General features: G+C 55.8%; 1 protein-coding gene across 1 annotated transcript in view; it reads right to left on the bottom strand.

The window, feature by feature from the left end:
- Nucleotides 1-14025, bottom strand: part of HSPA12B (heat shock protein family A (Hsp70) member 12B) — a 68124-nt gene that overhangs the window by 13862 nt on the left and 40237 nt on the right. The window contains exons 9-10 of the mRNA XM_050943366.1: nucleotides 4905-4991; nucleotides 1348-1452 (exon numbers count right to left, since the gene is read on the bottom strand). Coding sequence (XP_050799323.1) covers nucleotides 1348-1452; nucleotides 4905-4991 — 192 coding nt within the window. The remainder of the gene's footprint in view (nucleotides 1-1347; nucleotides 1453-4904; nucleotides 4992-14025) is intronic.

The raw sequence follows: 14025 nt of genomic DNA, 5'->3' as shown, positions 1-14025 counted from the left end.
CGCTGCCTTTGCCCACAACACCAGCCTCCATCACCCACCGAGTCAGAGAGGGCAAGGCCAGAAGGGCCCACCAGTGCATCCCGTCTGCCCTGCTGTATAGCCTGGGTCAGCGACCCCGCCCAGCACCCGCGCCCTGACCCAGCCACAGGAGCGACCCCAGGGGTGACAGCCCACAGGAGCCCCTGCTAGTGTGTGCCACAGGCAGAGACCGGGCGGGACTGAGCGGCACCAGCACCCGAGGGCCACGCTATAGCAGGGAACTGAGGAAGATGATCCCTCCGCCCCCCTCCTCACCCGGCATTACTGCCCCCTCTGAGCTGGGGGGAAATTCCTTCCCAGCCCCACACGTGGCGATCAGTAAGACCCCCAACACATGAGTATGAGCCAGCCAGCCAAGCCGCTGAGCGAGCAAGAGGATGTTTGGTGTCACTCAGCACCCTGGCCCAGCCTAGCCCATGTCCCATCTCCTGCTGTGGCCATCCCTGATGTTTCAAAGGAGATTAAAAAAAACCCTCCCGGAATATACTTGGGCGGAGGGGGTGGGGGGATCCCTTCCTGACCCTGGCCTGTAGCCAGTTGAAGCCCTGAAGCATGAGTTTTGGGAACATAGAACGTCACCTGGACGTGAGCCCCAGGGCTGCGGAGCCCTGCGGCCCCCCACCCCCATCACACAATCACACTCGCATCTGTCCAGGGCTCTTAGAACTAATTCCCTCCTTTGCCTCAGAGCCCCAGTGTGTGTGTGGAGGGGGGGGGGCGGGGCCGGGGAGAGAATCGGGCTGTCCCAGCACCTCACCCCTCTGATAGTGAGGACCCTTCTCAGGCCAGGCCTGAATTTGTTCATGGCCAGTTTATCACCATTAGCTCTTGTGCCCTTTAGTGTAAAAGCTCTTCACCTTCCCTGGTGTTTGCCCCTTCCCCCAGCTGTATTTACCGGGAACAGTCAGGTGCCCACGCGGCCTCCTTGCTAGCCAAGCTCTCCCAGGCACCTCTCCTAAGCTAGGCCCTCATCGCCCACCACCACCTTCCACACCACCCATCCCGCCTGGGCCACCCTCGCTGATCCAATCTGTACAGCCGCCACCATCCCCACCTCCGAGCCCCTCTCCAGACACACCCGTGCCCCACGGCCCATGGCAACACACTGGCTGACGAGAGGCAGCTACGGGGCACTTTGCTCCACAGGCTTTTCCCTCAGGAGCAGTGACCGAGGGCCACTCCAATCCTTCCTGCCCAATACAGAGGGTCAGCCGTTAGCTGGGGGCAGAGAGGGGGAAGCATTTGGGGGGAGCTGATCCAAAGGCCATGGGACTCTTTCCACTGGCTCCAACAGGCTCTGGATCCTACCTGAGGCTTTGTAGAGCTCTTTGAGCGTCCCTTGCGGCTGCTCGATCTGGTGGACGGTCAGATCCACCGTCCCGCCGCCACAGTCAGCCACAATGTAACGGTCCCCTGGAAGAAAATAACAGCCTCCCCTAGCTCTCATCATCCATAGCGCTCAACCCAAGCCGGTCTCACGGGCCCCATTTTGCAGGTGGGGAAACTGAGGCACAGAGCGGGGAAGTGACCCGCCTGTAGTCGCCCAGCAGACCAGTGGGAGAGCCAGGCACAGAACTCAGGTGTCCTGAGTCGCAGACCACTGAGGCAGGAGCACTGTGCTCGTACAAACACTGGGCCCTGAGAGCCTGCCCCCGCCTTTCTGCCCTGATGCAGCCAAGTGCTCGTCCCCCATCCCTCACCCACGTCCCTCACTCTCTGCCTCTGCATAGCTTTAAATCCCAGTTGCCAAGCTCGGGCCTGAGGGCCAGAGCAGGGGAGGATGTGGCTGGGAGGAGACCCTAGGCCAGGGGTGGGCAAACTACAGCCCGTGAGCCAGATCCAGCCTGTCAGGACTTTCAATCCGGCCCATGGAATTGCCAGTCCCGTGGCACCGTGGGGCTAAGGCAGGCTCCCTCCCTGCCCTGGCCCCGCGCCGCTCCTGGAAGTAGCAAGCACCACATCCCTGGTAGAGGGCTCTGTGTGCTGCCCTCGCCTGAAGGCACCATCCCCTGCAGCTCCCATTGGCCGGCAGCGCAGCGATAAGGGTAGCAATACCAGGACCCCCCATACAACAGCCTTGCCATCCCTCCTCCCCTGACCTCCTTTTGGGCCGGGACCCCCACGCTTACAACACCACGACATGTCAGATTTCAATATCTGAAACCGTCAAATTTAAGATCTTAAAAATCCTCTGACTGTGAAATTTACCAAAATGGGCCGTGAATTTTGTAGGGCCCTAACAAGGAGGCCTTGAGCAGAGCCTGTAGGGGCCACTGTCTGCACTGCTAATTACTGCTAAGACCCACCATGTGGCCCTGGGCAACGCGCCTGCCCCGAGTGGGCTGAGCAGCTGCCAGGGCTGCTCTGTCCTGCTTTGCTCCCTGCAGGTTGAGCTGTTTGCTGCATTAGAGCCTGATCCTGGGGCCCTTGCCCAGCCAATGGGCCCAATTCTCCCTGGAAGCAGTGAGCCGCCAATGGAGCCGAAGGGGCAGGTCACACGGGGACATGGCTCATGCCTGCAGGACTGGGCCCCCCGTGTGCCACTTTCCCGCAGGCTGCGGGGGGCTCCGAGCTCGCCAATGACATCCACCCGGCTGCTGCTTGTAGCCTGCGCTGCCAAGCCCGACGGGCTGGACACCTTTGGAGACAGCTCCCTCCAAGCCAGGGGCGTCCCCCCACGCTCCCCCCATGCACCGCTTCTTGGCCTGATCCTGCTCCCCTTCCCTGCGCACAGGCTGGGCGTGTGCAGGGAGCTTGGGAGGGACTGCAGAACACAGAGCACTGTCGCCACCAGCCAGTGACCGCTCCCTCTACGCCCCCGACGGTTAATCCTCACTGAATCCGGCAACCCAAAAAACAACCCCCGACGCTCCACCACAGGGACGGCCAAAGCCTCCCTCCTGAGCGACGTCAGCGGCCTGCAAGCTGGCCCGATGCTCGGTAAGGAGCGATTTCCTGCCGGCAGCGAGCTGATCTCAGCCCTTCCTTCCGAGTTCCTCCAGAACAAGGGAAATCGCCAAGCCCCTGACTGGGGGCTGGCCCGGCAGGAAGGCTGGTGGAGAGAGCAGGCTTCAGGGAGGAGCTGCCCCCTTCCTGTTGGTAACTGGCATCAAGGGCTCACCTGGGGCCGTGGCCTCATTCCTCGGGCGGGACAGGGTGCTGACCTAGTGGTAGGTCTCAAATGCCTGGGACCCCCCATGTCGCCGGCGGCAGCTGCTGCAGCTTAAAACCTTCCAAAGCAGAACATGAGGGTCCTGCTCTCACTGAAGCCGGGTGCAGCCTAGTGCGAGCTGAGAGCTGAATATGCCCCCACCCAGCTTCCCTAGGGCACGAAGGGAAAGAAGCATGTGGACGGGGCACCAGATTGGGAGGTCGGAGACTGGATGCTGACCCCAGCTCTGCTGCAGACCCACTGTGCGACCAAAAGCAAATCTATTTAAGGTCTTTCTATGGCACCCATTACAGTAACAGCTGAACACCTCAGTCTTTGATGGATTTAGCTCCCGACACCCCTGGGAGGCAGGGCAGGGTTGTTATCCCCACTGTACAGATGGGGAAACTGAGGCAAAGAGTGGTGAAATGATTCACAGAGGACATACACTGAGTCATCTGCAGTGCTATTGTGGTTACTGGCGGTGTGTTCTGACCACTAGCCCGCACTCCCTTCCCGACTCTGGCAAGTCCACTGGAGGCGCTGGGCTTCAGACAGAACAGGCCCAGCAGGTCCAAAGCTGGACACTGAACCCAGCAAGGCTTGCCAGTTTGTGCCAATATGGGCTTGGTGGGCAAAGCTCAGGCAGGAAGCTTCGCAATGCAGCCAACAGGCAGCCCTGCTGGCAGGACCCCTTTTGTAAGCACCTGGGTTACGAGGACACAAGGATTCAGGGGGTGTTTGGCCCTGCAGTATCAATGCTTCTAGCCGCCCTGCTCCCACTTCCCCAGCTGTCAGGTGGGAGTTCATGGCCTTGCGCTGCCGAGCACCGCGGTCCTTGGCTGAGGAGCGTTCGGAATCGTTAATTACGTAGCACGATTGAGTCGCTAGGGATGCAGGCATGCGGCTCGGGTCGCTTCGTGCGGCTGCCAGGATGTCCGGTCCAGCTCATCTTCTGGGCTAGCTGTTTCCAGTGGGTAGGACACAGGCCTTAGGAAAGGGCTCTTGTCTGGGCCAGTCACTTCTCTGCTCCCTGCCTCAGTTTCCCCAGCTGTAAACTGGGGATGACACCGCTGCCCTCGGAGACACTAGCTTGTGACTATGTATAAAGAGCTCTGGTGAAGGGTGCTAGAGCAGGGGGAAATGCAGTGTTGATTTGCAGTGGAGAAGAGACAGGAGTGGGCTAATATCAAGGGGATTCTTTCTTCAGGCTGCCGGCTTTCAGAGAGACCTGGTGGCTCTCTCTCCTCCAGTCTAGTGTCATCACATAGGGTAGCCCCTAGGTCCTGACCTGGGCTCTGCAGGCCAGGAAGGGACTGCTGACAGCATTACAGGATGGCGCAGTGTCCTGTGAGACTTGGGGCCAGTCACTTAATGGCTCTGTGCCTCAGTTTCCCCACCTGTGCAATGGAGATGATCACATGGCCCGGCCTCACAGAGGTGTGTGAGGGTAAGGCCAGTAAAGATTGGGAAGCTCCCAGATTCTATGGTGATGCAGGCCGTGGAAGAGCCTTAGCCAGAGAGATGGCAGTCAGTTAAGAGCTGTGTTCAATCCTATGGGGGGGCTGTGGTTGGCTCTGTGGCCAGGGCGCGGAGGCTGTGCTCACGGGGGTCCTGGAAGCAGATCCCGTCCCGCGAGATGGTGGGCTCTGCTTTCGGCTCATTACGATGGGCCTCACCCACTTCCCATTCACGAGCGAATGGCCCCTCCTACCTGCTTGCATTTCGGACCACAGCTCGCCTACCCCCGACTCCACCAGGAAGGTCCTGCTGTGCCGGGAACGCCGGAGCTGCTCTCTGGCTGCGAGGAGAAAGCAAAGGGATCGGGTGTGAGAGGGACACGGGGCAACGGGGGGCGGCTGTGGGCTGGACAGGCTGCGTGGAGGTCTGACCTTGACTACATGCCTGGGACAACAGCTCCAGTGGCTCTGCCCGGCAGCATGCGAACCTCGAGCTTCTGCCCCAACGGCCCCTAGCCTCAGCGCCTCTCCGGAGGAGGCCCACTCCTGCTCCCAACGGAGTCTGTGGTACAACGGCTGGTGACTTCCGAAGCAGGACTGGGCCCTTCCTGATGAACTCGGGGCCCAGGTGCTTTCAGCTCTTGCAGCCTCCCATTCGTTTGCAGGCACGTGGCTGAGGGTGAGGTGCAGGAGCAGAGCTCGGGGGAGTCAGACCGGAGGAGCAAGCAGTGCTGCAGGGCCCGGCCGAACTGGGGGCGAACCCAGGGCTGGGCTAGCGCTGGCTGCGGGGGGAACCTCGGGACTGGACGGGGCTGGGATTGAGGTGCACTGATGGTGCTGTGTGGGGGGACCCTAAGACTGGAATAATGGAGGGCCTAGGCTGAGACAGAGGGGCATCAGCAGAGCTGTACGTGGGAAGGCCAGGACTGGAATAACAGGGGGGCTGGAGGGCTGGGATCGAGGGGCATCAGCAGAGCTATGGTGAGGGGGAGGTTTCCCTAGATTGTGCCTGTTGTGTCTGCCCCAGTCGGTACTCTGCCCAGTACACGGGGCAAACAGAGCTTCTCTTCTGAGCAACTGAGCAATACTGCGCCCCATGTGCGGGCACCGGTTTAATATCGACTCAGGGGGCAGAGCGCCCCCTACTGAGTCACCCACGCAGCGCCCCTAGCCTCTTGGTGATGTACTGACTGGGTCAATACGGACAGGGGGACATGGGCCACCTACTTACCAGCCCCCGGCACTTCCCTTGGAAGGCTCCCAGCCTTCATGCTGCTCAGCTGTAAGATCTGCCCTGAGCCAGCACTGTCTCAACTCCCGTCTCTTCTCTGCTGACCTCACCTCCCTCCCCACCGCCCGGGAGCAGAGTGGACAGGACGGTGCTTTGGTTCCCATGTTGTTCCCGGGTTGATTGTCATTTTTGGGTGGAGTTTCTCCCCCCACCCTGAATCTCTCATTATGCTGGGCCAGGAGGAAAAACAAAGATACTAGATATAAAGCAGGGCTGGGAAAGATGTGTTTGGTCACTGAGGCCAGGAAGGGCGGGGAGATGTTTGGAGAGGGTGGGGCTGGATCTATTTTCAGCTCACTGGGATGTGCGTTTCCCTGTTAGCTCATCAGCTTTTGCTCAAGGATGCAAAAACCATGAACCAGCCTGTCGCTAAGTGCTCCCGCCCCACAAAAAAATCTCGCTCTGTGACACGGAGACATGGATCATAGGGAAGAAACAGACCTGTGGGGCTGGACTGAGCCCACATCTCTTGGCGGGACCTTTACTGCCATTCATTCAATATTATTATATTAAGTCTATAGCAGCCAGGTATGTTGAGAACAGACAGGTCCCTGCCTCCACGAGCTTACAGTCTAGAGGCCGATGCTCAGCTAGCGTCAGTGGGGCAACGCCGACATGCACCTGTCAAAGCCCTCGCCCTGTAGTCACCATTTACGTCTGCTTTGTCCCCAGTGTCCCGAGCAATGATTCTCCAGCTGGGGTAAAGCTAGGGCAGGGATCCCAGACATCCTGACATTAGGGGCACTCTCTTATATAGGCAACTACGCCTCCCCTCCCCCCACGAAAAAAGAAGGGTTCTGGTTTTTCACACTTGCTCCCGGGTCACCCTAAGCTCGGGTACTTCCTCGGAGGTAAATATTACAGAGCCTGCGGCGGAACCTAGGGCAATGAACTGTGTTTAAACAGCACCTCCCTCTGCTGGAGGGATTCAGAGCTGCTTAGCCGTATGTCAGATCTTCTATACTTAGCGGAGATTCTCCTTTAGCGCAAGTAGCTCTAACCAAGGCTTTTAAAGCAAGGAACCTGGGATCTGCCCCTAGTATTGCTATGAAGTTATCAGTGGCCCTGGTGTCAACTATGAAGTGCCTAGACAGCTCAGGATTTGCTCTAATGGTTTGTGCTGTGACTGCGCCTGAAAAACAGGTTGAAAGTTCAGCGGCTCTGAGGTTAGCAAGGGGAAAATGAAAGCCAAGGGCCAAGAGGGAGAGGGACAAACACAAGCATGCAGACGGAAACCAAAGGCTTAGCTGAGTCAGAGACAGTTTAAGCTGGAAATTTAAGGCAGGAAAGTAAGGGGTGGCTGTGGGGACCCCCGGGGCAGATTGAGAGAAGAGCAAGAGCTGTTTTTACAGATGAGAGACCTGTAAGAAAAGAGGGTTATGACCATGAGAGATTTTAATTACTCAGCTCTTGACTAGGAAAACAGCTATTGTCTTCCCAAAGCCAACCAGGTGTCTGGAGATATTAGCGCAAGGCAGGATATTTGCTTCTCTAATGCAGTTTGTCAAACAGCCAGTCAGAGGCTCTCTGGAGGAAATGAACCAAGCAGAAGGAAGGCAGAAGCTGGGCTAATAGATGAGCTGGAGAATGTACAACAAAAGGGGAAATCTTGTGGTTAAGACACAAAACCGGCCAGCTGGTGACCCTGGGCAAGTAGCACCACTGTTCTGTGCTTTGGTTTCCCCATCGGTAGAAGGAGGACAGGGCTAGCTGTTTAGATGGCCACCATGACTACAGCATCTCACAGGCATTAACAGTAGGTAAGAATGATTGTTCCCATTTTATAGCTAACACCACCACTCGGCTCTTCTCTAGCGCTATTCGTCGGTAGATCTCAAAGGAGGGTGCTATCATGATCCCCATTTTACAGACGAGGAACCTGAGGCCCAGAGTAATTAAGTGCCTCGCTCAAGGTCATACAGGGAGTCTGGGGCAGAGCCAAGAATCACATCTAGGTCTCCCAAGTCCCAGGCCAGTACCTCCACCACACGACCATCCAGCCCCAGTGAGGCTGGGCGGACGAGCACAGCAATATTCTAACCTGCTCTGAGCTCATCTGTGAGAGAGAGACATTATTACAAACTCCTGGCACTGCTGACAAGGAGCCTGGCTGACCTGCTGAGCAGAAGGCGCGACGGATCGGACAGCTCTGGACAAACTCCTCCATCACGCGATGGACCCCGGTGCTCCCTGTCAAATGACATCTTCTGGTCAGGCCAGACGCCTGCATCTGGCTGGTTTATGCTGAAGCCCACAAACAGCACCTGCCTTGCAGCACAAACCCTCCCTGGTTCCATCACAAAGACAGGGCTGACACTCAACAGCCCGCACGGTCCCTCGTGCCTAGGTGGGCTAATGTCCTGTGGGCTGAGCTAGCCACGCAGGCACCCCACGCTGTTGAGACTATAGTCATGCCGGTGGCACTCACTGAGTTTATGTGACTTGTGGCCCAGCGCCTCGGAAGGTATTCAGGTGCCTAACTCCCATTGACATCAGTGCTGCTGACCCAGCTGATGTGACAGCGGAGGATGGGCTGCAGGACACAGACAGACCCTGTGGTTCTCGCAGCATCAGCGCTGGATTAACACGGCCTGTGCTGCCTAGCGTCCCCAGATAGAGACAGGCCTGGCCTGGCCAAAGCACTCCTGGAACGGAGCGCAGCCTTCATCGCAGCTGGCCGCAGCCTTGCTTTCTTGGAGCAAAGAGCAGGGCCGATTCCAGGCCACAGTGCGCCAAGCGCCTGCTTGGGGCGGCATGCCGTGGGAGGGCGCTCTGCTGGTTGCCGGGAGGGCGGCAGGTGGCTCCAGTGGACCACCGGACCCCCCCAGGGAAGCCTGCGGGAGGTCCACGGGAGCCGCGGGACCACCGGACCCCCCCCCGCAGGGAAGCCTGCAGGAGGCAGGACCAGCGCTAGTGTTTTTAGTGCCCTAGGCGCAAGGCCATTTTGCCGCCCAGCGCGCTGGCCTGTGGAGAGAGTCTGCTGGTCCGCGGCTCCGGTGGAGCTGCCGCAGCCATGCCTGCTGGAGGTCCACCAGAGCCACGGGACCAGGGGACCCTCCGCAGGCAAGACTGTGGCAGGTCCACTGGAGCCGCCTGCCGCCCCCTCCACCGGCAAAATGCCGCCCCCCCAATAATCCTGGCACCCTAGGCGATTGCCTAGGCCGCCTAAATGGAAGCGCCAGCCCTGGCGGGAGGTCCACCAGAGCCACGGGACAGGCGAGCGGCAGAGCACCCCCCCCCCGCGGCGTGCCGCCATGCTTGGGGCGGCGAAATTGCTTGAGCCGGCCCTGGCAAAGAGGACAGCCCTGGGTGGGACTGTTTACCCACAGAGAAGATACAACAGGCCAGTGGCAGGGCAGGGTCACTTCCTCACATGCCATCTTCTGCCTGATGCAGAGAGACGGCCTCTGGGAGTGGGAAGGGCCTAGTCAGCCCATGCCTCTCTCCGGCAAGGTGGCCAGTTAGTGCTGTAGACACTTGGCCCACTGGGCTGAGACCGGCCAGCTCGTTCCAGAGCAGAGCCTGTAGCTGTGATGCACACATCCAGCTTGCACCTCTTGGCAGGTGATGAGGGAGAGGCCATGCGGGATGCAAGGCAGAAGGGCACACCGTCCCAGATGTTCTCTGCTTTTCTGCAAGCCGCACTGGGGAAGGGAGGGGTGGCCCAAATTGCAGAACTCTCTGTGATTAGTAACCTCAGTGTCTGGCCCTACCGCAGTGCCTGAGGACAGACCTGATTCTGTCTCAGCTACACAGGACTGCAGTGGAGCCAGGGCTGGATTTGGTTCCTTGTTATCCTGGGGTAAATCCGGAATCACCCACTGACTGCCACGGGGTTGGAGCAAGATTCTGATCTCCGTTGCTGTAGTGTAAATCCAGCCTCACCCAGTGGGTGTCTCTCTAACACTAAACCTGATTCAGGCTCATCTCCAGGATAGCGACGTGGAGTGGCTGGGGATTTACACTGAGCAGATCTGGCGAGCTGGACCTGGCAAACTCCAGCTTGCTAGGAGTTCAGGGTCATGGATCTGACTTTGAACACCCAGGACGCTGCACAGGCCATCCAGGAATCCAAACCAGACAGTGTCACCTAAATAAAGTCCCGAGTGAAGAGGTGGGAGGCGGTCATCCCCAAACACAGCCCTGAAATCAGCCAGAACATCTGAACTTTTCTGTGACCAGCAAGGGCCAAATTCTGCTCTCCCTTCCACCAGTGTAAATCCACAACAAAGGCAGCTGAGCTGCTCTGGATTTACACACAGGATCCAGCCCAGGCAGTCAGAAAGGAACTGAGCTGCGGGATTTCTGTAAGCAGAGCAGCCGAGCGCCCGTAATGCAGACCAGATGGGGCTGCCTTCCCCCTCGCACACTGAAATTGTTAGGATTATTCTTTGTTTTGATACAGGAACCCTCTGACCCGGCCTCAGCAAGCTCAGGAAACAGGGCTGGTTCCGCAGCTAATTTCCCAGAGGGGCCACTGCTGCTTTGGAGAGACACTTTCCCTGCAGCCGCAGGGGGCTCTGAAAGCTCTTGCCTTTCAAAAACACACACACATGCACCGACACACACAAACGCACACACATGCACACACAGACACAGACACACACATACTGTTTCGCCAGCGACTGTCCCTCTGGTGCCAGGGCAATAAGGCCTGATGCCAGCGGGTCTCTGGGGCTAGCGGGAGGGAGGCGAGAAAGGGCAGACGCCTTCAGAGCAACACGGAGCTTGACAGGAAACAGATCCGGGGCTGTGGTTTGTGACTCACGGGCCTGATCCTCGGTGGCCACAGCCGCCATTCAGGATCCGGCCCATCGTGCCATGGGAACGGGGTTTCTGCAGAGCTCCTAACCCCTTTGTGCCATCCCCCCTCATCATCTTTGGAGCTTCTCATCTGCCCCCTCAGGGCCCTTCCTGGCTCTGCCCTGCCCAGCTCACCCACCCTTATCACCCCAGCCCTGCCAATGGCCACCTCCAGCACCTGTTCCTGCCCCGAGCTCATGACCCAACGCCGCCGGCCCCCAGCTGATGTGATGCAGTAAGGACTCAGCCAGGCGGGGGATGCGAGGCTGGGGACCACTGGGGAGAGAGGGTTCAGACATGAACATTGGGGGGAACCCAGCAAAACACATACACGCACCACCCCCATCTATATACGTGTCTATGTACAACATGGACGTATTACACACACACAGACACACAGCCGCTGGCAATGGGCGATGGGATGGATCACTCAATCGTTGCTCTGCTCTGTTCATTCCCTCTGGGGCACCGGGCACTGGCCACTGTCAGTAGACAGGATACCGGGCTAGAGACCCAGTCTGGCTGTTCTCATGTTCTTATCTCACACACACACATACACATACACACTCTCTCTCTCTCTCTCTCTCTCTGTGAAATGATTCCTAGCCACCACACTACCCGGGTCTCAGGTCCCAGTTCCACATGGTCCTTCAGCACAAGCAGCCCCTTGGATTTCACAGGGACTAACTACACATGTTTACAGTTACACATGGGCTAAAATATCTGACTGAACTGGGCCCAGACCTGGCCTGGTGAGTGCCACATAATCTTATCAGGACCTCCATCACCTCCTTTCCCCCGTGTGTTGGTTAGACTCCATTGCTGTGTCTGGCCTTTGACTCTTTGGGACAGGGAGCAAACCTACCTCTGTGTCTGTACAGTGCGAGCACACCTGGGTCTTGAACTCGCTTGGGGGCTGTGGGCGCTAAAACCAGTGAAACTAATGACACATCTCCCAGCCCCAGAGCTCAGAGTCCGTTGGGGGGATTCTCTCTCTACTGGTCCCGCGCACTGTCGGGTGTAACATCCAGAACTAGCATCGCTTATGATTTGTCTGGAGCTGGCAGTTCATAAAGAAGGGACCATTGTGATCATCCAGTCTGATCTGTCTAACACAGGCCCTGAATTAATGCCTGTTTGAACGACAACAGATCGTTTAGAAAATCATCCAGTCTTGATTTTAAAATTGCGAGTGATGGAGCCCCCACCCCAACCTGTCCCAGTGGTTAATTACCCGCACTGTTAAAAACATGTGCCTTATTTACAGTCGGAATTTGTCCAGCTTCACCTACTAGCCATTGGGTCATGTTAGACCTTTGTCTGCTATTTTGAAGAGCCCCCTACATCAAATTTCTGTTTCCCATGTAGGTACCTCTAGACTATGATCAAATCACCCCTTCACCTACTCTTTGCTAAACGGAACAGTTTTGTTTCTCACCACAAGGCAGGTTTTCCAATCTGTTAATCATTCTCGTGGCTCTTCTTTGAACCCTTTCAAAGTTATCAACAGCCTTCCTGACTTGTGGGCACCAGACCTGGACACAGGATTCCAGCCATGGTCACACCAGTGCCAGATACAGAGGTAAAATCATCTCTCTGCTCCTACTCATTATTCTCTGTTTATGCAGCAAATGAATCAGGAGCCCTTTCAGCCAGAGCATCACGCTGGCATCTCATGTTCAGCTGATTATTCAGCTTGACCTCCATGTTTTTTTCAGAGTCACAGCTTCTGAGGATAGATCTCCCATCCTGCAACTAAGATCTGCCTTCTTTTTTCCCTACATCTATGACTTTACACATGGCCATATTAAAACACATACTGTTTCCTTGCTCCCAGTTTGCCAACCAAAAGCAGATCTCTCTATATCACTGACCCCACCCATTCATTAGTTACCACACCGGCAATATTTATATCATCTGCAAACGTTATCAGTGATGATTTTATGTTTTCTTCCATGTCATGGATAAAAAGGTTAAATAGTGCAGGGAGAAGAACCAACCCCACTAGAAACACACCCAATCAGTGATGATCCTCTGTTTACAGTTACACATTGAGACCTATCAGTTAGGCAGTTTTTAAACCAATTGATGTATGGCAGGTTGATTTTGTATCATTCTAGTTTCTTAATCAAAATGTCCCATGGCACCAAGTCAAACGCCTTACAGAGTCTAAGTCTATTACGTCAACACTGTTACCGTTATCAACCAAACTGGTAATCTCATCAAAAAGACATCAGGTTAGTTTGACAGGATCTATTTTCCATAAACCCATATTGACTGATATTAATTACATTACCCTCCTTTAACTCTTTATTAATAAATCCATATGAGACTTTCTGTCATTTCGGCTGGAATTGATGTCAGGCTGACAGGCCTATAATTATCTGGGTTGTCCTCCTCGCCCTTTTTAAATACTGGCACAACATTAGCTTCCTTCTAGTCCCCTGGAAATTCCCCAGCGTTTCAAGACTTGTTGAAAATCAGCATTAATGGACCAACAAGCTCCTTGGCCAGCTCTTTTAAAACTCTTGGATGCAAGTTATTTGGCCCAGCTGATTTAAAAAGATCTAACTCTAGTAGCTGCTGTTCAAACTCTTCCTGGGTTACTGTTAGAATGGAAAGAATTTCATAGAATCATAGAATCACAGAATATCAGGGTTGGAAGGGACCTCAGGAGGTATCTAGTCCAACCCTCTGCTCAAAGCAGGACCAACCCCCAACTAAATCATCTCAGTCAGGGCTTTTCATCATCATCATGTGGTATGATAAGAATGGCCAGACGGGATCCGACCAAAGGTCCATCTAGCCCAGTATCCTGTCTTCTGATAGTGGCCAGTGCCAGGTGCCCCGGAGGGAGTGAACAGAACAGGTAATCATCAAGTGATCCATCCCCTGTCGCCCATTCCCAGCTTTTGGCAAATAAATGCTAGGGACACCATCCCTGCCCATCCTGGCTAATAGGCATTGATGGACCTGTCCTCCATGAATTTCTCTAGTTCTTTTTAACCCTGTTATGACTGTGCATTGGGTGAAGAAATACTTCCTTTTGTTTGTTTTAAACCTGCTGCCTATTAATTTCACTTGGTGACCCCTAGTTCTTGTGTTCTGAGGAGTAAACAACACCTCCTTATTTACTTTCTCCACACCAGTCATGATTTTATAGATATCAGTCATATTCCCCCTTAGTCATCTCTTTTCCAAGCTGAAAAGTCCCAGTCTTATTAATCTCTCCTCCTACGGAAGCTGTTCCATACCCCTAATCATTTTTGTTGCCCTTTTCC

The sequence above is a fragment of the Gopherus flavomarginatus genome, chromosome 3 (assembly GCF_025201925.1).
Source record: "Gopherus flavomarginatus isolate rGopFla2 chromosome 3, rGopFla2.mat.asm, whole genome shotgun sequence".
NCBI lineage: Eukaryota > Metazoa > Chordata > Testudines > Testudinidae > Gopherus > Gopherus flavomarginatus.
The sequence above is the reverse complement of the archived record's forward strand: the minus strand, read 5'-3'. Positions and strand labels throughout refer to the sequence as shown.